The sequence below is a fragment of the Myotis lucifugus genome, unplaced genomic scaffold, assembly GCF_000147115.1.
Source record: "Myotis lucifugus unplaced genomic scaffold, Myoluc2.0 scaffold_440, whole genome shotgun sequence".
NCBI classification, from domain to species: Eukaryota; Metazoa; Chordata; class Mammalia; order Chiroptera; family Vespertilionidae; genus Myotis; species Myotis lucifugus.
This window is the reverse complement of record NW_005871488.1, coordinates 671,164-694,982: the sequence shown is the minus strand read 5'-3', so window position 1 is coordinate 694,982 and position 23,819 is coordinate 671,164. Positions and strand designations below refer to the sequence as shown.

At 54.8% G+C, this 23,819-nt stretch overlaps 1 protein-coding gene across 1 annotated transcript in view; it reads right to left on the bottom strand.

Moving 5' to 3' along the window:
* Positions 1-23,819, bottom strand: part of CAMTA1 (calmodulin binding transcription activator 1) — a 668,603-nt gene that overhangs the window by 15,594 nt on the left and 629,190 nt on the right. Inside the window, exons 15-24 of the mRNA XM_023744253.1 lie at positions 15,254-15,405; positions 13,112-13,308; positions 12,638-12,716; positions 12,090-12,405; positions 11,166-11,350; positions 6,555-6,739; positions 5,221-5,466; positions 3,970-4,042; positions 2,481-2,501; positions 542-735 (exon numbers count right to left, since the gene is read on the bottom strand). Coding sequence (XP_023600021.1) covers positions 542-735; positions 2,481-2,501; positions 3,970-4,042; positions 5,221-5,466; positions 6,555-6,739; positions 11,166-11,350; positions 12,090-12,405; positions 12,638-12,716; positions 13,112-13,308; positions 15,254-15,405 — 1,648 coding nt within the window. The remainder of the gene's footprint in view (positions 1-541; positions 736-2,480; positions 2,502-3,969; positions 4,043-5,220; positions 5,467-6,554; positions 6,740-11,165; positions 11,351-12,089; positions 12,406-12,637; positions 12,717-13,111; positions 13,309-15,253; positions 15,406-23,819) is intronic.

The window sequence follows — 23,819 nt, the reverse complement described above, 5'->3', positions numbered from 1 at the left end:
TGTCAGCACAGGGCAGGGCCCTCCCTCCGCGGCTGTGTGCACCTGAGCCTGCGCCCACCTGACCCTCTGCCCACCTGTGCCTGTGCCCACCTGACCCTCTGCCCACCTGAGCCTGTGCCCACCTGAGCTCTGCCCACCTGACCTGCACCCACCTGAGCCTGCACCCACCTGACCCTGCGCCCACCTGAGCCTCTGCCCACCTGACCTGTGCCCACCTGACCTGCACCCACCTGAGCCTCTGCCCACCTGAGCCTCTGCCACCTGACCTGTGACCACCTGACCTGCACCCACCTGAGCCTCTGCCCACCTGATTTGTGCCCACCTGAGCCTGCGCCCACCTGAACCTCTGCCCACTTGACCTGTGCCCACCTGACCTGCGCCCACCTGAGCCTCTGCCCACCTGAGCCTGTGCCCACCTGAACCTCTGCCCACCTGACCTGCGCCCACCTGAGCCTGCGCCCACCTGAGCCTCTGCCCACCTGACCTGCACCCACCTGAGCCTCTGCCCACCTGAGCCTGCGCCTACCTGACCTGCGCCCACCTGAGCCTCTGCTGCACGATGACCGCGGTCCGGCGCGCCGGCCGCCGCTGGCCGCACCTCCGGTAGCTGCGGTAGAACTTCTGGATGAGCACGGCCGCGCGCCGGCTCTGCTGGAACTTCTTCTGCTCGTAGTAGCTGCGGAACTTGCTCTGGATCAGGATGGCGGCCTGGGTCATCTTCTTGTACAGCGCGTACTGCGGAGACAGAGGCAGAGCGTGACCACGGGAGCGAGCGCGCAGGGCTGTGCTTGGCTCTTGGCGAGAAGTCACTCTCCCCTCGCCGTGTTCTCCGTTTCCGGCTTAACTGCCAAACAGGCCCACCAGGCCTCTCTCCACCTACCTTTCCAAAACGAAAAACATTACCTAATGGTCACCTCCCGACGATGTATTGCTTTTTTAAGGTGCTTTGTTCCCTCCAAATCCCCAAATATATTGCCCTTCTTGAAAAAAGAATTTTTTTTAAAGATTTTTCTAAAATTGATTTTAGAGAGGAAGGGAGAGGGAGAGAGACAGAAACATCAATGATGAGAGAGAATCATTGAGCGCTGCCTCCTGCACGCCCCACACTGGGGGTTGAGCCCGCAACCCGGGCATGTGCCCTGACCGGGAATTGAACCCTGACCTCCTGGTCCATAGGTCGACACTTAACCACTGAGCCACACCGGCCGGGCAGAAAAAAAGAATTCTCAATAGCAATCCACTTAGACACTTAGGAATCTTAGAAACACACATGGAAAGTAAATGTTAAGTGTTTAAGATGAATCCTTGCTCCCCACTCTTGGAACCTTTTTAACTACCCGCCGTTATGCCTCCCACTCCCCCCTCACTATCAGCCCATCAGCAAACTCCCGAGTTACAAGGTCCCAAACACAAGGCTTATCATGAAACGCTGACACCTTCGAGCCACTTTAACCTGCGGGAGATGAGCACTCAGAGGGCCAACGCCAGGCGAAGCCGCGAGGCCCGGAAAGCCGTTGTCACCGGGCCAACCGGGCCGGCTCGGGCGCTGGCAGCTGGGCTCAGGGAGGGAGGAAGGCACGGGAGCAGGAGCCCCGTCCCTCTCTGTCTCCGGGCGCTACAGACTCAGAGCTCTCCGTCCGTAAGAATCTACGTCCACGTTGCTCAGGAAACAGAATACGACTGGGGGGGGGGGCGAGGAAGCGCTCGGCTTGCAAGAGGGCAACTTACCATCGGAGGGAAACGCTCGCAGGACATCCCTGCGCCTAGTGTGTCTGCATGTATGCGGTGGAATGAGGGAGGGAAGGGGCCTCCCGGGCTGTGCAGGACACAGGGCCCTTCTGCAGGGACCTTCTCGCCTAACCCCACCTGCTTTACACTCCCATTCCTCCAGGAGTTTTTGTTTTTTTTTAAATATATTTTATTGATTTTTTTACAGAGAAGAAGGGAGAGGGATAGAGAGTTAGAAACATCGATGAGAGAGAAACATCGACCAGCTGCCTCCTGCACAATCCCCACTGGGGATGTGCCTGCAACCAAGGCACATGCCCTTGACCGGAATCGAACCCGGGACCCCTCAGTCCGCAGGCCGAAGCTCTATCCACTGAGCCAAACCGATTTGGCCGTCCAGGAGTCTTTTAAGACAAGGGCGCCGGGTCCCACAGCGCCTCGGGGGCTTCCCGGCGGCGTGCCCTGGGAGAACGGGCAGTTTACTTTGTGGCTCACGGGGCTCACGTCACTGGCTGGGATGGGCTCTTCAGATGGACATCAGCCCAAACAGTGTCCAGTTATGGCTACTGAATAAGCATGAGGTCCCCGGAGGACAGACGCCCTGTGGTCAGCTGGCCTGGCAGGGGAGGTGGGGGTGGGGATGGCTGATTCATGACCCTGCCATCGGAATGGCCCCTTCGTGTCGCTGGTGATGGGAGTGGAGTTTGTGACTCTGGTGGAATGGTTTGTGAGAGGACTGGGTGTGGCATTACCTTCAAGACTATCCATGTCAGCTTTGGGGGAGAAACAGAGAATACAAGATTAACGTTAGATCGCTCGACGGAAGGAAGCTGAAAAGCCAGAACCAATGACACTCCCACCACCGCCACCACCAGCCGAAGGGCGCGCTGGCTGGATCCAGGCCTCCGTCTTCCAAAAGACTTGCCTCCTATGGGGCAGTATTTCAGTAAAGGATGCCTTCCGTCCTGCTGGCTGTAGATGACACTTCTTTGGGATGGATTTAAAAAAAATAACCACTCAGAATACCAAACTACTAAACTCAGATTTGGGAATAGATCCCTGTCGTCATCACAGGCTTGAAGCTCTGATTCTGGGTGTCTATCGCTTGTGCGAAGAAGCCCGCCCGCCAAGAGAAGCCCGTGCGCAGAGCAGCGCCCCCTGCCGCCGGGCTGCGGGAACTGCGGTGTCAGCGTTTACACAATAAACCTTCATTTTCTGGGATCATGAACTCAACTGGCTAAAGCTGAAGAGGCCCCCTCCCCCACCCCACGCAGGAACAGAGCGTAATCCCAGAGAAACTCGACAAAAGGCAACCCACATCGGACACCAAAGCCCTGGATCATATCGAGGGAACATCATCCCAAATTTCTACATGGCGATTATACACCTCGGCATTGAGCAGGCCCCCAATACACATTTAAAACCCACGAAAAGCACAACCCGATAGAAGGTTCCAGAATCTACCGACAGGACTGAACTTTAGCACATGAACCACTCAAAGCTCCATCAGGCAACGTCTTCTATTTTCTAACCTCCCCGGGATGGTTACAAAGATCTAACATTTTAATTTCTCTGAACCTCAGCTTCTTTGTCTGGAGGACGGAAATACAGTTGTTTCCCTTAAATGATGGTAAGGAGTGGGTGAGACGATGCGCCTGGAAGACCTGGTCCCTCTGAGAGTCAGCCCCCTTCCCTCTGGTGGCAGCTCTGTGGCTGCGGGTTGTCCTGGAAACAGTCACAGGGCAGCCAAGAGCCGTGCTGCCCTTCCCGCATCCCTTCCCTGAGCGCTGCAAACGCACGTTAAGATTCTCAACGACATTTGTGATCCTTCACCATAAAATGCGGAAGAAGCAGCTGCAAGGGAAACTGGCTGAGGATGACATAACTTAGATAGTTCAAGGTCAAGGACGACAGCCAGCACTGACCTCCAGCCGCCACAGTCAACTCCGTGAGGCCCTTTCCTCACCACGGGGCTTATGGGTGAAGTTATGGCAACACAGACCCGCACAGACCAATACCAAAGGCCAAACACTGGAACAGAAGTTATTCTGTGGCCTATGTCTAGTTGCCGTTGGATGTTTTTTTTATCCTTTTCTCTTTTCCTCCCTCTCTGGAACATTTTCCTCCTGTTTTTAATCAAGGCAGCTCAGAGGCGGCCCTCGTCCTGGGCCGGCCTGCCGCCCCCGGCAGCCCCCCAGGAGTGTCCTCGGGCGCAGTCCCCGGGGCCCCGCAGGTGGTTACCTGTTTGTACTTCCTGTAGCAGCGCTGGATGACGGCAGCGGCCACTTCCTGCTGTTCTCGCAAGGGTCGGCCTGCGGGGGGTCGGGGGGAAAGTAAACCGTGACTCAGTATGAGAAATGTGAGCCCGCCTGTGGCTTCGAGAGAAGCATCGCCCATTTCATTAACTTCATCAGAACTGAGACCCCCAGTGTTCACCAAAACACGGTGATAATGAGAAGTACACATTTCAAAAAATGGATTTACAGACTAATCCCCATTCTTGCTTCTAAATAGAGCCATCATATCTGGGTGTTAGGTGACCTAAAAAACATATTCCTTTTTGCCCGGCCGGTGTGGCTCAGTTGGTTCAGCGTTGTCCCATGCACCAAGAGGTCACGGGTTCGATTCCCCATCAGGGCACATGCCTGGGTTGTGGGTTCTATCCAAGTAGGGGGCATGCAGGAAGCAGCCAATAGATGTTTCTCTCCCTCTCCCCTCCCCTCTCTCTAGCATCAGTGAAACCATATTTTAAAAATATGTTCATACTCAGAGTATGTAACCCATCAGGGAAGGTGCCATGTGCCCGGGACCTGACCGAGCTCCTCTGTGTCCTCTGAGACCCCAGGCCTCCACCAACACTGCACATGCAGATGCTTCACCGTAGCATTTTAGGGGTCCTGGGCTGCCCGAGGCCAGGTCCCAGGCCTCCAGTTAGAAGCCCCCTCTTTAGGCCATAAATTCCTGTGGCAGAGGCGTCAACTTTCTTCATATCAACTACATAGTAAGTGTCTGTTTTCATGACCCACAACAAATTGAGATGATGACAATCATCACACTACTGGTCAAATTGATGTCACTAAAGCTTCTGAAAATTATTAATAATCTCAGGTGACATGAATTAATAATTCAAATAAAGATCCTACAAACTCAGAGGGAAGAAAGAAATGGCCCTAGTCGGTTTGGCTCAGTGGATAGAGCGTCGGCCTGTGGACTGAAGGGTCCTGGGTTCGATTCCAGTCAAGGGCACATGCCTGGGTTGCAGGCTCGATCCCCAGTAGGGGGCGTGCAGGAGGCAGCCAATAAATGATTCTCTTTCATCATTGATGTTTCTCTCTCTCTCTCCCTCTCCCTTCCTCTCTGAAATCAGTAACAATGTATTAAATAAATAAGTAAATAAATAAGAAATGGCCGGTGTGTTAGCGGGAATGCTCATGACCTCCTCTACCTCCCGGGCCTGAAGAAGGTCCCGTCAGGACTCCGATCCCCTTTACCTTGTATTTCCGGAAGGCGGTCTGGACGAGCCTGGCGGCTTCATAGAGCTCGCGCTGTTCGTGGTCAGACAGAGTGAGCTGGGCGAACTCATTCTCCACCTTCTCGCTGGTGGACGCGCTCAGGAACTCCGACCAGTCCGCCGCGGAGGGCAGGCTGGGCTTCTCGAAGGCCATGTCGCTGGCTGGAGAGCCCCCGGGGCTCAGGCTGGTGTTGGAAGAGGGGGTTAGAGGCTCGCTATACGCGCTTCTGGAACGAGAGGGGACACGGGGGAGGCGTGATCCATCTGCACGACCCACGACGCGCTGACGTGAGACAGATGGGAGCCGCCAGGAGCCACGGGGGCTGTTAGGAATGTGCTTTCATTCCGGGGCTGAACACACCCGACTTTAACTGTCCTTCCGTCAGCAGGTTCACACGGGACACCCACCATGCGTTCAGCACGAGGCTGAACACTAAACCCACCGAGCACCCTGCCCACGGAAGTCCAGTGACTCTGGGGGGAAACCTTAAGATTTGCTGTTTCACAGGCTCTGAGACGGGGAGAGAAACCGTGGAAGAGGCAAGGACGGGAGCCCCAAGGCTTCCTCACTTAAAAAAAAGTGTCTTTATTGCTGACAGTATTACAGACGTCCCTTCTCTTTCCCCCATTTGCCTTCCCCCCTGCACGCCCCCAGGCCTTCCCTGCACTCTCGTCTGTGTCCATGGGTTATGCAGATCTGCATGTAAGTCCTTTGCAAACTGCGGCTCGAGAGCCACATGCGGTTCTTTGGCCCCTTGAGTGTGGCTCTTCCACAACATACCACGTGGGGGCGCGCACGTACAGTGCAATTGAAACTTCGTGGCCCATGTGCAGAAGTCGGTATTTTGTGGAAGAGCCACACTCACGGAGCCAAAGAGCCGCATGTGGCTCACGAGCCGCGGTTTGCCGAGCCGCAGTTTGTCAACCACTGGGTTAATCTCTTCTCCTCACCCCTCCCCTCTGGGATCTGTCAGTCTGTCCCATGCATCTATGTCTCTGGATCTGTTTCGTTCGTTTATTTTGTTCGTTAGATTCCACATGCGTGAGACCATGTATACGCGTCTTTCTCTGACTGGCGCACTGAGCTTAGCATGAGGCTCTCCAGGTCCCTCCAGGCCGTCCCCCAGGGCGAGAGCCCCTCCCCTTCCACAGCTGCACAGTGTTCCGCGGTGTAGATGCCCCGCAGCCTTTACACACTCATCGGCTGACGGTCGGCAGCTTCCTCCCTCGCTTAGTGAGGTCTAACCACCCGGCATCCTCAAACCCGGCTCGCCTCCCAGGCCCTCAGACCCAGGAACTTCTCCCGCCGTCGGACCTGAGCTGGGCGGCATGCGGCAGGTGGTCCACGTCCGCCAGGTAACTGGCCAGCCAGCTCATGGTGCTGCTGACGGTGGCCGCCTCCGTCCTCTCCAAGGCCGGGGCCTCCGTGGGCACGAAGTTCTGCTTGATGCGCTCGGGCGTGGCCTCGATGATGTGCTCCGCCAGGGCCATCATGTTCACCTGGAACGGGGCGCAGGGCATCGGGTTCGAGGGACGCAGAGCCCGCCACCGCCCGCCTCGGAGAGGAAGGACGAAGGGATCGGCTTACCCTCCCCCAACCCACTCCAGTGTCCCTGTCAAGCTTTACACCCTTCCCCCCATTACCTCCAAGTCCTATTTTTTTAAAATATATTTTTACTGACTTCACAGAGGAAGGGAGAAAGGAGAGAGAAACATCAATGATGAGAGAGAATCACTGATTGGCTGCCTCCTGCACGCCCCATGTGCCCTGACTAGGAATCGAACCGTGACCTCCTGGTTCATAGGCCGACGCTCAACCACTGAGCCACACCGGCCCGGCCCTCCAAGTCCTATTTTGGCTAAAACCTTAGTCGTCTTACAGCTGTCCGGGCTGGTGCCTGCTCACTCCTCTCAGCTGGGGTCACCCTCTGAGTGGCACTGTGACTGGGCAGTTCTTCAGCAAGTTGTATGAATGGGGTGACACCAGGGGCTACCTCACCCCTTAGCCTGGAGAACCCCAGTTCTGTAGGGACCAGCCCCTCGGGCACAGCTGGTGGGTGATAAGCAGTTATGATCACCCTCTTCTTGATTTCCCACCTTCCCATGCACCCAGGGACCTGCTTCTGGACAATGAGCCTCTACAGAAAAGTAATTTTTAAAAATTAAATCTCTCTAGTTAGGTTGCTGAGATTTGCACCCCAAACACATTCCTAATAGTTACGTCAGGAAGCCTCAAACGAGTCTGGAGGGAGACATGTTTCCAGAATTAGAGACAGACCTTGTTTTTAAAACATCCTTGCACATCTTTTGATAATGGAACGTGAAACACAACAGTTGAAGGTTTTGTTAAGCCTCACCCGAGGATATTTTTCCATTGATTTTTAGAGAGAGGGGAAGGGAGGGGGAGAGATGGAGAGAGAGAAACATCGATGTGAGAGAGATACATCCATTGCTTGCTTCCCGACTGCGCCCCAACGGGGACCGGGGATCCAGCCTGCAACTGAGGAACGCGCCCTTGACCGGAATCGAACCTGCGACCCTTCGATCTGAGGGCTGATGCTCTAACCACTGAGCAACCGATCAGGGCAAGAGCTGAAGTCTGTAAGCGGATCTATGCAAGGGTGACAAAATGCTTATCTTACGACACAAACCTCAAAAACACTCTGCTGAGGGAAAGAAGCCAGACACAGAAGACCACATATTTTAGGATTCCATTTCTACAAAATTTTTAGAAAAAGCAAAACTCTGGGGACAGAAATCAGATCCATGGTTGCCTAGGGCTGGGACGGAGCGGAGTGACGGCAACCGACACAGGGACGTGGGGTGAAGGGGGAGCTCTCGGGGGGCCCTGGCAATGGTTGCACCGCTGTGTCCCTTCACCAAACCCCGTCAGTGGAACGTAGGAAGGCTGAGTATTATGCATGTTCCATACATCTCAACCAAGCTGCCAAACACACGTATCTTGGGCAATTTTCTACATAGAACAACAACTATTTCTGTAACAGGGATAAAAATGAAGACATTTAGGGGGAAATATCACAGCTTTTCTTTCCCTTTGATATTGGCTCTTGATTTGAGGAGGAAGTAGGTCCTACTTTTATTTTCTTTTTCTACCAGGGAGGTATTCAAATATTTTATTCAAAGCGAAGTGGAATTTCTGGAGACTCAGGAACCTGGAGCCTGGCACTATTGTCCCCCCCAAATCCTCCGTTTTGTAACTATGTGGCAGTGTGAGAACAGCTCAAGACCCTCAGCGCACACTTCAAATACCACGCAGCTGACTTCTTACCGCTGCAAAAAGGCAGTGACATTTAGATGACTTTAAACCAAATAACAGGCTCAGCAGTTGGACCTGAAAAAAATCATGACGTTCATTTCTCAATTTCTCGGCTGGTGGTCAGAGAAGGTAAAGATCGCCTTTAAACGGGCAGCTTCGGGTTTTTATTTAAATTCTCTTCGTGTCCTGGCATATGAGCAACATTCAGAGATGTGCCTGGAGTCCCTAAAAGGAACAACTGTAGACAGACATGTGCTCTGTGTCCGAATTACCTGCATCTGCATCAATATATGTCACCTATAAACACATACCGGAAGCCAAGCCTCCAACTGCACTGTTCAGTCTGAGGTCGGGCATGAGCCTCACACGGCGATGAAGGTCGTGGTTCCGCATGTCTTTGTGTTTCCTAGCTTCTGCTTCACATGTAGAAGCTGTGTGGTTAGGCTCACAGTGGTTCATAGAACTTCACTGACACCATATAAATTACATATTTATATACACATGCATACTATTTACCCTGAATTGTACTGTTTGCCTTTCTTTTTATATGTATTTGTCTGTTGTATCTTCTCCCATCCCCTTGTTTTGTTTCGTTTCATTCTAGTTGTGTCTTGTACAAGCAGCAGAGTGTATTTTGCTTTTTTTTTAAACCCGATCTGAGCACCTTTTAATTATAGAATCATCAGTTACCAAAGTGGGAATGAATCACGTTTGAAAATATTCCTCTGTTACGTTTTCCACTTATTATTTCTGTGGTTGCCTGTCCCTTTGTTGCCATTCCTGAATTCCCCCCGACGGGGCAGACGTGTTTTCTCCCGCAGCGACGCAGTGATTCTGTGCTGCCCACGAGCGTGGCATCGGACGAGCACGTCTTGGCCCACACGGACCCGTCGGCGTCAGCAGCGGAACCGAGCCCACCGGCTGCCGGACAGGGGCGCTGCTTGAACACGTTACCTCCTCCACCTTCCTACCCCCCGGTTTTGCTAAGATACTAATTTAGAATTTTAGTTCCGGGTTATTTTTTAAACACTATTCCTTTTTCATGTACGAGCCCCCTCTTAACAACTGCCTCACACCCAACCCCACTATCAATAATCACGCAGATGGATTGGTTGACTGTTCATCCTCCTCAGTTCCCCTCCTTTGAGCTACTGATTTTCACAGTCTGGTGATTTATTATTAAATGTCGTGAATACTGTCCTAGGTGACTTACTATTGGTGTCTGACACGGGCTCCACCAGGATCTGGCAAACTGTGGCAGACCACCCACCAGCTACCTGCTGGTGTCAATAAAGTTTTATTGGCACAGAGCCACCCACTGGTCCAATACTGCCCGAGGCTGCTTTTGTGCTAGAGGCAGATGGAATCGTCATGACAAGTCTGATGGCCCACAAGGCCTGCAATATTTCCTATTTGGCCTTTACAGAAAAACTTGCCAACCCTGGTCTAAGCTATGACTTGATTCCCCGGCAGGTAGATCCGTAGTGGAGCCCCCAACCCACCCACAGGGATGGGAGGGCCCTGCACAGGTGTGAGGTTCACCTGTGCTAAACAGAGGGCGGGTAGGATGCGACCCCAGGAGCCGCTCACGGCTCCTCTCCCGGGAGCTCCTCTCCCTGGGAGCGCTGCGGGTTGTGCGACCTGCGGGCCTGCCCTCATCACAGCGATGCCGCAGACCGGGTGCCCTAGCCAGTGTCTCGTGGGGTCTTTCCCTTTTACACTTGTTCTGGGTGAAGTCACTGGGAGGCTGGGAAGGAGAAAGCCAAGCACGTGTTCTTAGGTTGCTCGCTTGGTCCTCTCCTCTGCAGTGCATTTCGATGAACGAACTGCGTTTACTTAACAGCCGCACCTCAGGTTCACTTCAGGGCAGAGCCTCTTAACCTCTGCAAGTGCAACGCCCAGGAGGATTCTGGACTTTCCAGATCCATCGGTCGGTCGGTCAGCAGCCCGAGGGATATTTTAGTGCTTGTCCTCAGAGCCTGGTGCCACCTGCCCTTCACGGCGAGGTGATGGTGGCGCCGATCTGTCACATGCTCTCCGCAGGCCTCTGTTCTAGCTGTGCCAGGCCGTGACTCGATCAGAGCTAATCCAGAACCAGTGGAATCCTGGACGCCAGGGAGAAGGGTCCTGGGTGAGTCTGAGGAGCTGGTGCCGAGAGGGAGGGCTCTGCAGAGACCTGGCCACCAGTGTGAGGCCCCGTTCACGGTGCTGAGCCCCGGAGTGAACGCGTGGCCCGAGGGAAGAGGAAACCCCAACATCATCATCATGAGGCCAGACGTCTCGCCCTGGCTGGTGAGGAAGTCACAGGACCTCCAGAAGGTGACTGACTGTAAATATCCAGGAAGCCCTGCCCTGGCGGGTACGGCTCAGTGGATAGAGCCTTGGCCCGCAGACGGAAGGGTCCTGGGTTCGATTCCACTCAAGGACACGTACCTGGGTTGCAGGCTCGATCCCCACCACGGTCGGGGTGCATGTGGGAGGCAGCCAATCAATGTGTCTCTCTCACATCGATGCTTCTCTCTCTCTGTCTCTCCCCCTCCCTTCCACTCAATGGAAAAATATCCTTGGGTGAGGATTAACAACAACACCAAAGATCCAGGAAGCCTGCCGATCCCGGCCTCGCAGGCTTATCACCCGGTGCGCGCTCACCTGTATGTCATCCATGGGCTGCGAGCCGTCCTCGGCCTCCGCACTGTCCCGGTAGGGCCCCATCTCTGTGTGCGCCACCTCTCTGCTAGCCATCATCAGGACGCTCATGGGCTCCCGTGGTGGCACCTGTGCAGGTGCTGCCTCCTTTCCTACACTGGTCCCCTTCGGACTGCCCGTCACCTGCACTGTAGACACACCAATGGAAAGATCTTTGGGACTCCACCTCACTACAGGCTGGGGCTGGGCCGCAGCGGCTCGGAGTCCCGCCGGCTCCGGAGAGGGAGGGGAGGGTGCCCGGCTGCAGGCCCTCGCGCCTTCCCTGGGGCTGAGAGTCTCGGGGGCGGCCTGCTTAGAACTAGGGCTCTGCTTCCTGATCCTGGGCTGCTCCAGGCTCAGTGCAGTGGACAGCAGCTCCTCCTGCCTCGCCTGGAAGGACTCGGGGTTCAATTTATGCTTTTTGGGAGCTGGATAATCTTTGTGGCTCTCACTGCTGTAGTAATTAGAGGGTTCAGACCGAGGTCTTCTCAGCTCTGAAAAGCACAGTAGAAAGGACAGTCAGGACAGGCGATCAGATCAGGAGCCCTAACGAGCTAACGCGCCCTCTAGGCCCGGGAGACACCCAGGGCGAAGCCGGGCCTCAGACACGTCCCTGCCGTCTACACACCCCCCCGAAGCATCTAGTGGACTCAGATCCTCCTCCTCCATCACTGCAGTTCTTTCTTGCATGGACATAGTTTTTTTTTTCTACTTTCTGCATTTGGGGGGTAGGGAGCTAGGGGAGTCACACTAGGCATTCTTACAGCTAAAAGGCAACTCAGAGATAGAAACCCCCCCAAACCCATCAGTGAGCACCCTAAGGCCTCTCCTGAGGGACAGCACCTGGGGGCTCGGCACGTCTGGGATGCGGTAACTCCGAGTTCTTACCCGGATTGGTGCTTGCAATGACGGTGACGCCTTTGGGGATTTCTGGAGAGGCGATGGCCTCGCTGTGCCACTGGGCCATCCAGCCGTCTGCATGGGGCTCCTCGCTCGGGGGACAGTGGATTCGGGGGCTCTGTCCCAGCGGAGCCTGCTCCCCTCTCTGCAGGTGCTCGAGACACTCGGCTAACTTCACGTGACCCCGCGACCTGGCGATCCCCAGAGGCAGCCTCCCCAGGGAGTCGGGGATGGAGATGGCCCGCCGGTCCCACTTGTACAGCACGACCGCGGCCTCCAGGTGCCCGAGGGCGCACGCCCACATCTGAAAGACGGAGACAGCGCGGCGCTCTTAACGGCGAGTTCCAAACAGACTGCATTCGGCTGCTGCGGCCTGGTCCTCGCTGGCTCCCTCCACGGGGCCACGAAACATCATTGTCGCAAAGTAGCCCGGATAGACGTCACGTGTCCATGAGGGACCACGCGGGGGCCCGGCCTGTGCCCATCCCTCTGCCCGCCTGGAGAAGCGGCATGGGGACCAGTGAGTGTCCTCTTACCAGGGGGGTGCAGGAGAAGTGGTCCACGTTCAAGGGGTCGACTTCCAGCTCCAGATCGATGCTGTCCGCGTGCTTCGTGCTGTAAAGGGAGGGGCCGGCAGTGACCGCCCAGTGAGTCCACGTGGACAGGAAACCCCTGACACGTGCACACCCCACAGGCGCGAAACCGAACGGCGCCTCTAACCCCCGATGTGCAATAGACTCTGAGCTTCACAGGGCGGCCTGGAGTCTCTCCACTTGGCGAGGCCCCAGAGGAAGGAACAGGCCCAACATTCAGTTGGCATCTCCCTGAGTGTTTCTTGGGCAGAAGCTCATAAAACTCCCTTGGAAACCGCCCCCAGAGAAGTCCTGGCTCACAGGCCAGACTGCACCCTGAGACCCTGAGTGGCCAGACCTTGGTCCCCTGGTGAGCCGCTGGGGAGGGGGGGGAGAGGGGGGCGGGTAAGTGCGTGTGGAGGGGGCGACCGGCCTCACCGCCACTTGATGAGGGTCTGGATGAGGGTGGCGTAGCCCTGGGCGGCCGCCAGGTGCAGGAGCGTCATCCCGCGGAACGTCTTCGAGTGGATCAAGTGCTTGGACTTCGCCCAGCAGGCCCGGCTCATCATCTTCTCGCACACGACGACCACGCGGCTCTCGAAGCAGCTGCCCAGCGTCCCCGGGCCCGGAGCGCACTGCGGAGAGAGCACAGGGAAAAGGGCACGTGAGGCTCGGAGGCCCCGAGGCCCCGCGGCAGGACCGCAGCCGGAGCTTCGTGATTGGCAATGCGAGGCGGGAGCCACAGGCTGAGAATGGGCTGTGAGGCAGAGATGAGAGGGTGCTCAGCTCAGCCTGCGGCTCGAACCCACCACCATAAGCCCCAGGAAGTTCAACTGCTACAGAAATGCTGTTGCTCCTCATTGTTTTTCCGTTAAGTCTGGGGAAAAAAGCCTGCGAGAATAAAACGGCAGAAGATGGCAATAATGTCATCTCACTAGAGCTGTAAGAGCATCTTTGAAAGCACAGCTGGGCTAGAATGACCTTGACCCAGAGTCCGGGCAGAACTGCTTCCTATGTAGTGGGCATGCCCACAGCACGTGGGATTCACCAGGGAGTGAACAAAGAGGGATTTAAAAAAAAATCTTCACTCGAGGATATTCTTTCCATTGATTTTTTAGAGAGAGTGGAAGGGAGGGAGGAGGGGGAGAGAAGAAGAGAGGGGGAGCGAGACAGAGAGAGAGAGACATCGATGTGAAAGAGACACATCAACTGGTTGCCTTCCACACGTGCCCAGACCGGGCCCGGCGAGTGAACCTGCAACCTAGGTACATGCCCTTGATAGGGAATTGAACCCTCAGCCCTTTGGCCTGAAGGCTGATACTCTAACCACTGAACACACTGGCCAGGGCAAGAGGGACTTTTTTTGCATTCAACAAAAACAGCCACGTCTCCAGCACGTCAGGTGGACACGGATACGTACTGAAGCCAAGTTAAATCGGTGAACGTGTGATCACCAGCAGCTAACAGGGGGTCAGGTTATACCAGGACACTGGCTGAGCGGCCGAACTGTAAAAAGACATCCTATTCCCTGATGCAACCTTTGTGGACTACAGGAAAGTGATGTCAAGGGAATCTCTTACTTTAGCTGGGAGCACAGTAAACAATGATTACTTCTTTTATAAACCTTCATGGTACCGGTGAAAAGAAGCCTATCTCAGCCTGAGGGATATTCTACGGTGTGCCCGGTCTATCCTTTTCCACCGATTTCTGAGGGTAGGTGAAAAATGAGAGGAAAACTTAGGGGAAAAGAGGATGTTAGCTTTTGGGGTGTGGTATATTATGCCTTACTTTCATCTATTATTACAAATATTATCAACCCTTGATATTCACAAGGATCACAAAACTCAGTGTTCACTTCATGTAATTGTTCGAAGAAAATCATTCCTTTTGAAGAGGAAGAGGGGGAATTATGTGAGGTTTTGGCAACGACTCGGTAGCAGAGGGAAGAAACTCCCAGTCCCTTTGCATTTATCCTGGGGCCTCCTGAACGATCACTGTTCCCTCGGAGAGGTTCCTGAAATGAAGCTCCTAAACGAAATGTACATAAAGCCTTCGAGACTCTCAGGACCCTGAAACAGCATGTGGTGCTGTCCCTGTCCTGGGCAGGAGGGGGCGCCCTTCATGAAATCCATGAACAGGCACACGCGCGGAAGATGGCAGAAAGAACACTGCTGTTTTTACTGAAAAATTACCCAAACGGTTTCTCCGGGCCCTTTTCCTGTTGGTCTTCTTGAGTTTCTACAGGCTCATGAATGACCAATTGAATTCAGTGCCGTTGTACATTTAGAGCGAAGACAGAGACAGACTACAAAACGCAAACTGGATTCTAACTGAAGTCTGTGCCCGCAGCCCTGAGTCACCACAGGCCTCACTCCCCGCAGGTGACAGCGGGCGGGCGGCCCGAGACCAGGGACAGGGTCCGAGGCCCAGGGAGGAAGCACGGGGCCGGGAAGCAGCCCTCGGACTTCGGCCTCAGCCAGGAATGACCCAGCACCAGCACAGGGACCGTGGCCACTGCCTGCCTGTCCGATCAGTAACAAATCACACAAAACCGAAGACGACCGTCACTTCAGGGGGTACCTGGGCTTGACTTCCGCCGTTCCCGCTGCTGGCGCCCCCGCCGCTGCCGCCTCCTGCGCTCCCCGGCTTGTGCTGCTGGGACCCCGTCATCTCCGCCATCCGCCGCTCCATCTGCTCCAGCCGCTCCAGGATGGACATCCTGAACTGGTTGTCTAGGGCGGGACGAGGAAGAGGGAGGTTGGTGCTGGAAGAAGTGCAGCTCGCAGTGGCCTGTCCACGCCCGCAGGGCCGGAGCCTCCTTCCCTGAACCAGCCACGGAGGCTCGCCCAGCCTGGGTTCGTCCCGTGGCAGCGAGTCTGACGCCGCACACAAGATGGGGCATCTCTGTGGCCCCACGTTCTCAGCTGCTCGAACAGAAGAACCCCTTTTTGTCAGAGTCCTGCTTTGGGGTTCCTGGCACCCCATTCCCCAGTGGAAACCTTAAAGAGATCGGGGAGAGGGGCCCCGAGCACAAATGGAATGAGTACAACTTCATTTAAATCAGTGGGGAAGGGTACAGACACGCATTTTTGAGGTATCACCTGTTTTACCCAAACATTGGGGAAAATGATTTAAAAAAAATTTTTTTTGTTAATCCTCACCAGAAGGTATTTTTTTCCATTGCTTTTCAGATAGAAGGGGAGGAGGAGTAGGAGAGACACACAGAGAGAGAAACATTGATGCGAGAGAGACACATTGACCGGCTGCCTCCCGCTCACGCCCCGACTTAGGCACGTGTCCCTGGCTGGGAATCGAACCCTCGACTCTTTGGTGCACCGGCGATGCTCCAACAATGAGCCACAGTGACCAGGGTGGGAAAAAATGTTCTGAGAATTAAACGAGTTAATACACGCGCAGGTTCAGAACACGGTTAAGTCCCAGATTCGCGTGCCAGCCATCAGCATCTTCAGACACACGACCTAAATGTCCTTGGACACCAACAACAGCTGTGACAACGTATTCCCCCCTCCTGTTGCTCAGGGCATAATGATTTTCCAAATACAGCCGTCCGACCATGAAAAGGAATAACTCGGAAAAGAAACACTTTCTCGGCATTCCTTGCCGTCCTGACTGTAAATCCTGACACAGGTGATTAAGGCTTATTGGTTCTCCTGGCGATAAAACAACGGACCGGATGCTTCCTCCGTGCCAGTCACCGCTTTACAAATATGAACAACGGTCAGGTGAGGTCGGGACGGCTGTGATCCTATTTCTCAGATGCGGAAACTGAGGCCGGGGAGATAACCATCTATCTGGCTCGAGGACCGGGGCTTCACCGCTGTGTGGGTACCGCAGGAAGGAAAGTTACAGGAAGAGAAGAGGCACACGGATCAGAGAGTCTGAGCCCAGGGAACGGAACATTTTCTCACAGTGAAAACACAGCCTATCCCGTTTCCCAGGAAAACTTCCGGTGCTGGGTGTCGAATGGATTTCACTTCACTCAACCGCAAGAGCAGGAGGAAAACTACTTTTCAAGAACTGATTCGGTTCCCAATGAGCTACTTCCAGGAGCAACACCCAGAGAAAAGCTCCTCCTCTTTCAGCGCGAAAGGCAAGTCGCACAGCAGACGGATGACAGACGTGAGAGCCTGCCGCCTGGCGTCTCCGTGGCTGTCACCCGTGGGAAGCAGCCCATGGGGTGGACTGTACACGGCCCATGTCACGTGGGACCAGCAACGGCAAACGTGGGACGACCCCAGAGGTGGCGCTGGAATCCTTCCTCATGCCAACCCCCTCCCCCGTTAGGAAACGGAAATTTTGCAGAATCAGGGCTCCTGCATGTGGAGCTGGCTGAAGACTAAGAGTTTCATCTTCCAGTTAGAGCCTGATTCCTGGTGGTGTAGCAGTATCCTTCGTGGTGTCTTTTTTTAAAAAAATATATTTTATTGATTTTTTACAGAGAGGAAGGGAGAGGAACAGAGAGTTAGAAACATCGATGAGAGAGAAACATCGATCAGCTGCCTCCTGCACACCCCCTATTGGGAATGTGCCTGCAACCAAGGTACATGCCCTTGACCGGAATCGAACCTGGGACCCTTCAGTCCGCAGGCCGACGCTCTATCCATTGAGCCAAACCAGTCAGGGCTTTTGTGGTGTCTGTATGGACTTTTCCTTACTCCTGATGGTGCCGGCCAGACAGCCACCCCTCTCTGCACCTACGTGCGGGAGCTCCGCGCCCCAGTGACGTGGTCAGGCCTCTGTCGCCCTCCGACTGTCTTTCTGGCAGCCCACGGACGCTGAGTCTATTACATGAGTATTGTGAGCACACGTGCATGTGTTTGGAGCTGGTGGCCAAGATGAACCCTGTCAGGGAAGGAGCAGAAGGCACGGAGGGCTGCCCAGCTGTGGTCAGCCCCGAGGGAGCCCTGCGGCCGTGCCCGCGGCCACCTCCCTGTCCATCCGAGTGGCTTTGTTCTGGCTCCGCTGCCGTGCGCTGGCCTGTCATCGCCACCCCTCCCCCCGCCCGGTGTGGGCTCTGCAGAGACAGACAAAGCCTCCCTGACACCACGGGGCCAGGCCCTGCCCACGGCACCGCCCGTCAAAGCAACCGACAGTTGCCCCGCCGCTGACACGGTGACTCGGTGTCTGCCACGGACAGATGGACAGACAGACCGACGTCTCTGGCTTCTGCTCTGGGGCTGGTGTTCCCAGCCATCCCCCCAGCTCGCTCTGCAGGGAGCTCTCGGACGCAATTAAGCTGCTCTGAGAAGCACTTCATGAAGACACTCGAGCAATTACCTGCCTCTTAACCAAGTTACATTGTGCATTAAGGCATCTCGGGGCCTCTCGGCTCCAAAGGGGGTGGGGTGGGGAGATGAGTCATGTCAGAGCCATCTCACATGGAAACAACGGAGCCGCATCCAGGGCGCGGCGAGAGGCCGAGTCTGTGGTCCCGCGCCCTCTCCTGGGGCGGGGCAGGGGCGAAGACGGCGGGCACAGCTGCCCGCGTGCAAGGCTCACGCACACACACTATCTCGGTCTTCACATCTCCCTTCCTGGCAAGTCAAACGCAGCAACTTCACGCTTGGTCTGGCCTGGCAGCTTCATGATGGCCACTAACACGTGACTGTAAAATACTTGGCAAATTCAGCATGTCACCTTCGCTGCACATGTGTGAGGGTGATTACAGGATAAAGGAAATATAATTTCTTAGAAGACAAACTTCTCCTGATTACACTGGAGTAAGAAAAGCACATGTGAAGACTCATTTATTCTCGAAGATATTTGCTGGGCACCCATGTGTACCAGGCCTGGGAGGGGCGCCTTGACCATCAGTGACGATAGCCCTGCCCGCATTTGTTGGCCAACAAGTAACTCCCGCGGCCTAAAGGGGGGGTAGTTTTCAACCAACATGTTGGGGGTCAGAGAGAGAAAACAAATAACCTAGGAGCTGAGAGATCTGGCCCACTTCTCGCCCATGACACTCAAACAAAGCCCACGTGACTCTGCTTGAGGGATTCCACGCATCGCGGGAACAAGGCTGCCCGCAGCAGGCGGGAGCACGTCCCGAGCGCACGCGGGAACAGCCGGCCGCTCTCTGGGCTTGGGCTCCCGCCTGGCGCCGCCTGGCTTTCGGTTCTCGGCTAGAAGCTCTGGCTACCTCCTCTCACCAAAGAACATGTCGCTGCTTGTGCAGAAGGGTCTCTAGTTTTTTAAAAATAGGTTTTTATTGATTTCAGAGAAAGAGAAAGGGAGAGGGAGAGAGATGGAAACAGTGATGAGAGGGAAACATCGATGGGCTGCCTCCTGCACGCTCCCTACTGGGGAGCAAGGCCGCACCCCGGGCACGTGCCCTGACCGGAAATGAAACTGGCAATCGCTTGGTGCACAGGATGACACCCAACCCACTGAGCCACACGGGCCGGGCAAGGTTCTCCCGCTTTTCACACCCCTGGGTAAGCCACGTTCTGAGCCCCGGCTCTAAAGACCAGCAGGCCCAGGTCTGCAGCCTCCACTCTGCAGCGCAACCTCTGGGGTGGGGGGAGGGGAGGGTGTCTGGGCACCCTCTGTGCATTTCTGACAAGTTCTCAGGTGACGCTGAGGCCGCGTTTCAGGAACCGCGGTGCCACGACCAAGCCTCCTTCCCCGAGCGTGAACCTGCCCCCCAGGAGCTGCTTAAAGACGATCGAGGAGCCACCTGGTCGAGCAGCAGCACAGGTTCCTACCCAGGGACACAGGAGACATCACCTCCTGTGATCACGCCAGGCCCCTGCACACGGCTCGGTCCACACGCCGGCTGCACCCTCTCCGCGGGCGCACGGCTATACCGACAGGACAGCCCTTGCAAACCACGGGAAACCCTCCCACCTGCGCTGCTCTGCACCCTCAGCACCCACCACGGCCCCCTCCTCCTGCTTCTCTCAGCTGACCTGTGGGACGCCTTCCAGGTGTCTGCCTGTGCCTCTGGCTTTTCTCGAAAGCAGCCCATTTACCTGCCCAGTTTCAGGGAATGAGGACTTTCAACTGACACGCCATTCCTTCCAGTACCTTCCAGATGTACGGCGCGCGAGCGCGTGCGCGCGCACACACACACACACACACACACACAAACACACGCACCTGCACCCCAGAAAAAAAGCCAACAATTCTGACGGCTTTGCAGCAACAGTCTGGCTTGGGATTCGCTCAAAGTCGCCTCACGGGTCTGTCCGACCTGCACCCCCTTTGAGCGGAAGCAGCATTTTTATATTAAAAAAATTTTTAAATATATTTTTATTGATTTCAGAGAGGAAGGGAGAGGGAGAGAAACATCAATGATGAGAAAGAATCATTGATCGGCTGCCTCCTGCACACCCCACATTGAATATCGAGCCCACAACCCAGGAATGTGCCCTGACTGGGAACCAAATTGTAACCTCCTGGTTCATAGGTCGATGCTCAACCCCTGAGGCACGCCGGCCGGGCAGAAGCAGCATTTTTAGACTGGGCGGCTCTGAGAGAGGGTGGGGAAGCACTGGAGTGGAGCTAGAGCTCTGGGTTTAATCCTGCCACCGTGTGACTTAGGAAAAACAATGGCCACTTTGCCCCTCAACTCCCCCATCTGTGAAATGGGGACAGTGCTATCTATCTCATCGTTGTTTGTGAGGAGGAAATAAACTACTGGGTGAAAGCTCTTTAGTGGTCAGTGTCTCTTTAGTCTGAGTTATTGTTAGCCATAGCTATGGGGGCATTTAAGAAGAGTTTACAATGTTTTGAATAATTTTAGCTGGACCGGGAGCTGCAGAAGGAGCACCCATGAACCTTCACCCAGTTTCCCCTCTATTAACATCTTACATAACCACGGTGCACGTGTCAAACACATCACTACTAGTAACAGTTACAGGCTCGGATTAGACTGCACCTTAGGATGAGAATTGATGTTCTTGTTCTGTCGCAGGACCCAGCCAGGACACCCTGTTGCAATTAAATGTTACATTTCCTGTCTGCTCCCTGACGGCTTCCCGCTAGCCCCGTATTTTTCATGATTTGAATGGTTTTGAAGAATGCGGTCAGGTACTTGGTAGCTGTCCCTGGATTTAAGTTTGTCGTTTCCTAATGATCCTGCTGGAGCCGTGAGGCTTTGGGAAGAATATCACGAGCTGAAGCTTCTGCTCATCACAGGCTATCAGGGGACGTGGCGAGGCTCTGCTGCTGCGGACGCGTCACCCGGCGAAGGCACTGTCCGCGGGGCTGCTCTGGACAGTTACTCCCGTCCTCTTCCCATCCTCTGTCCTTCGGGAGCAAGTCACTAGGTCCTGCTCCTGCTCCAGGGAAGGGAACCCATACCCCCTGCGAGGATGGGGGAGTGTCCACACGTTACGTGGAGTTCTCCAAGGTGACTTGCCCTCTGTCTATGTGGGCAACCATTTGTGCACATCGGTACGGATGCACGTATATTTATCTTACACCCTGGGTCCTGCCTGATCCAATACTGAGTCGTTCTCGTGATCAGAGTATCCGGCTTTGGGGATGGGGAGCCCTCTCAGGCTGGCTCAGGGGTCCCTCTGCCACACCCTCCGTCTTTCCCCTTCTTTTTTGGGCACGTCCTTACTTGCTGGCATTACAAGATGCTCCACTTCGCCAGGCAGCTGATCAATGATTCTTTCCCATCCAGCCCCACCACCAGCTGTTTCTCTAGGGAGCCCCGGTTGCTTTAACTGGAGAATAGCATTTAGGAACCAAGACCTGGGAGCTGGCTGTGCTCATTGCCGCTGGGAAGTCACTGCTTCTGGTGTGACGTCCATGCATGCACACAAACCTATGTTTACTTCTGTAACTATCGGCATACACATGAACATAAACCCGAGTTCATCCTGGCGTCTCCGCGTCTAACACAGCAATGCGGTCTTCCCAGCCTTCTAGGGGCACGTACTCAAATTCCAGGACAGCTGTACCTTCCTTCCAGAACCTTCCAGGTGTGTGCACATACGCACACACGTGCACCTGCACCCCAAAAGTCAACGATTCTGACAGCTTTGCAGCAACAGTCTGGCTCGGGATTCACTCAAAGATCAAGATGAAAAAACATTCCCACGCGAGAGGCAATGAGTGGTTAGTGGGGCTTCAGACCCTTTCTTGGGTGGGCTTGCCCTGTCCCAGCCTCTCCTCTCGGGCTATAACACAGTGCCCCAGAGCACGGAGCACCATGGCCCCCTTTTCTTTTCTCTTTGATGGGGACGCCTAACCCTCAAAGTGACTCATTTTAAAATGTCCCAAGTTAACATTTCCCTAACAATTTAAAATTCCTAAGCAATCCCAGAGTTTTAGAGAGAGCGAGCATTTCCCCAAGTCAGACACCCACAGCATGTTCTGAGCTTAGGAAGTGTGGGACTTGCTGCTGTGAAAGTGGAGAACCCCAAGTGTCTGGGCATCAGTTGTAAGAAAACATCTCCACTCAGGACACCAACCACCAGCCGGGCCTCTGGGTCACACACGGCTCACCTGAAATCTCGGAACCTAATTAATTTCCAGGGCCGTGTGGAGCAATCCCACACGACGCATTTCTGACACTATCAGATAATCTACTTTAAAAACATGTTAACTGCCCCCCCCCTTTAACCTACAAAATAAAATTTAAACTCTTTGGTGGAACACGGGGTGCTCTTTTTTAAAAAAAAATGTATTTTTATTTATTTCAGAGAGGAAGGGAGAGGGAGAGATAAAAACATCAATGATGAGAGAATCATTGATCGGCTGCCTCCTACACGCCTCCTCCTGGGGATCGAGCCCACAACCTGGGCATGTGCCCTTTGACTGGATTTGAACCCGGGACCCTTCAGTACGCAGGCGGATGCTCTATCCACTGAACCAAACCGGCTAGGGCACACAGGGTGCTCGCTGTTCTCCAAATCCACCGTCAAGGCCTTTGGTAATGCCAACCTCCCCCGACCCCCGAGTCCACCTGGGAGTTTCCTATTCTTCCGAGTGTGGCTCACACTCACTACAGCCTCAGGATTGATGGCTGCTACTGAGCATCACAGCGGGCCAGGCACTCCAATGTGCTCTTCCTGATCCTCAGAACTCTGCAAGGAAGGTCTTCCTCTTCGCTTTAGTAGAGGAAACGGAGGCTCAGAGAATGCGTCACTACCCAAGGTCACCCTGTTCGCTGCTCGTAAGTATCGGGGCAGGATCTTACCTCAGGCGGACTATGTTCCCTCCCGCGCCCGGTGAATTCCCACCGTGTCCTAGCAGGTACTCAGAAAATGGACGATGGCTCTCTCCCTACATGTGCCATTTCTATAGAGTGAACCTGTTGAAAGCAGGGGCCCTGTCTTGTCTCCCTGGCACCCGGCATCTGAATGCATGCTTAGTGAATGGAAAGAAATGGGATTTTTCTAGGGAAGCTTCTGGAAGCCAATGTATGGCTGAGGTCACCAAACTCTGGGGCGTGGGCTCCGAGCAGCCACCACGGGTGGACAACACCAACGAGAAGTTTTATTACTTATTCCCGGGGGAGAGAGAGTGGTCAGAATGAGCACAACCCCATGGAGCCCTGGCTGGTGGGGCTCAGCTGGTTGCACCGTCGTCCCGTGCTCTGAAGGGCTGCAAGTCTGATTCCCAGTCAGGGCACATACCCAGGTGCAGGTTCGATCCCTGGTCGGGGTTACGTACCGGAGGCAACTGATCGATGTTTCTGTTGCGCATCCGTGTTTCTCTCTCCCTGTCTCTCTCCCTTCCTCTATCTAAAATCAATAAAAAAACATACCCTCAGGCAAGGATTAAGTAGCTTAGTGGTTGAGCATTGACCTATGAACCAGGAGGTCACGGTTCAATTCCTGGTCGGAGCACATGCCCAGGTTGTGGGCTCGATAAATGATTCTCTCTCATCATTAATGTCTCTCTCTCCCTCTCCGAAATCAATCCTATATAATAAAAGGCTAATATGCAAATCGACCCAACAGTAGAATGACCGGTTGCTATGACGTGGACTGACCACCAGGGGGAAGACGCTCAACGCAGGAGCTGCCCCCTGGTGGTCAGTGCGCTACCACAGGGGGAGCACCGCTCAGCCAGAAGCTGGGCTCATGGACCCCTAGGGGGATGTCTGACTGCCGAGGGGTCCCGGACTGCGAGAGGGTGTAGGCCAGGCTGGCGGGAGGGGGACCCC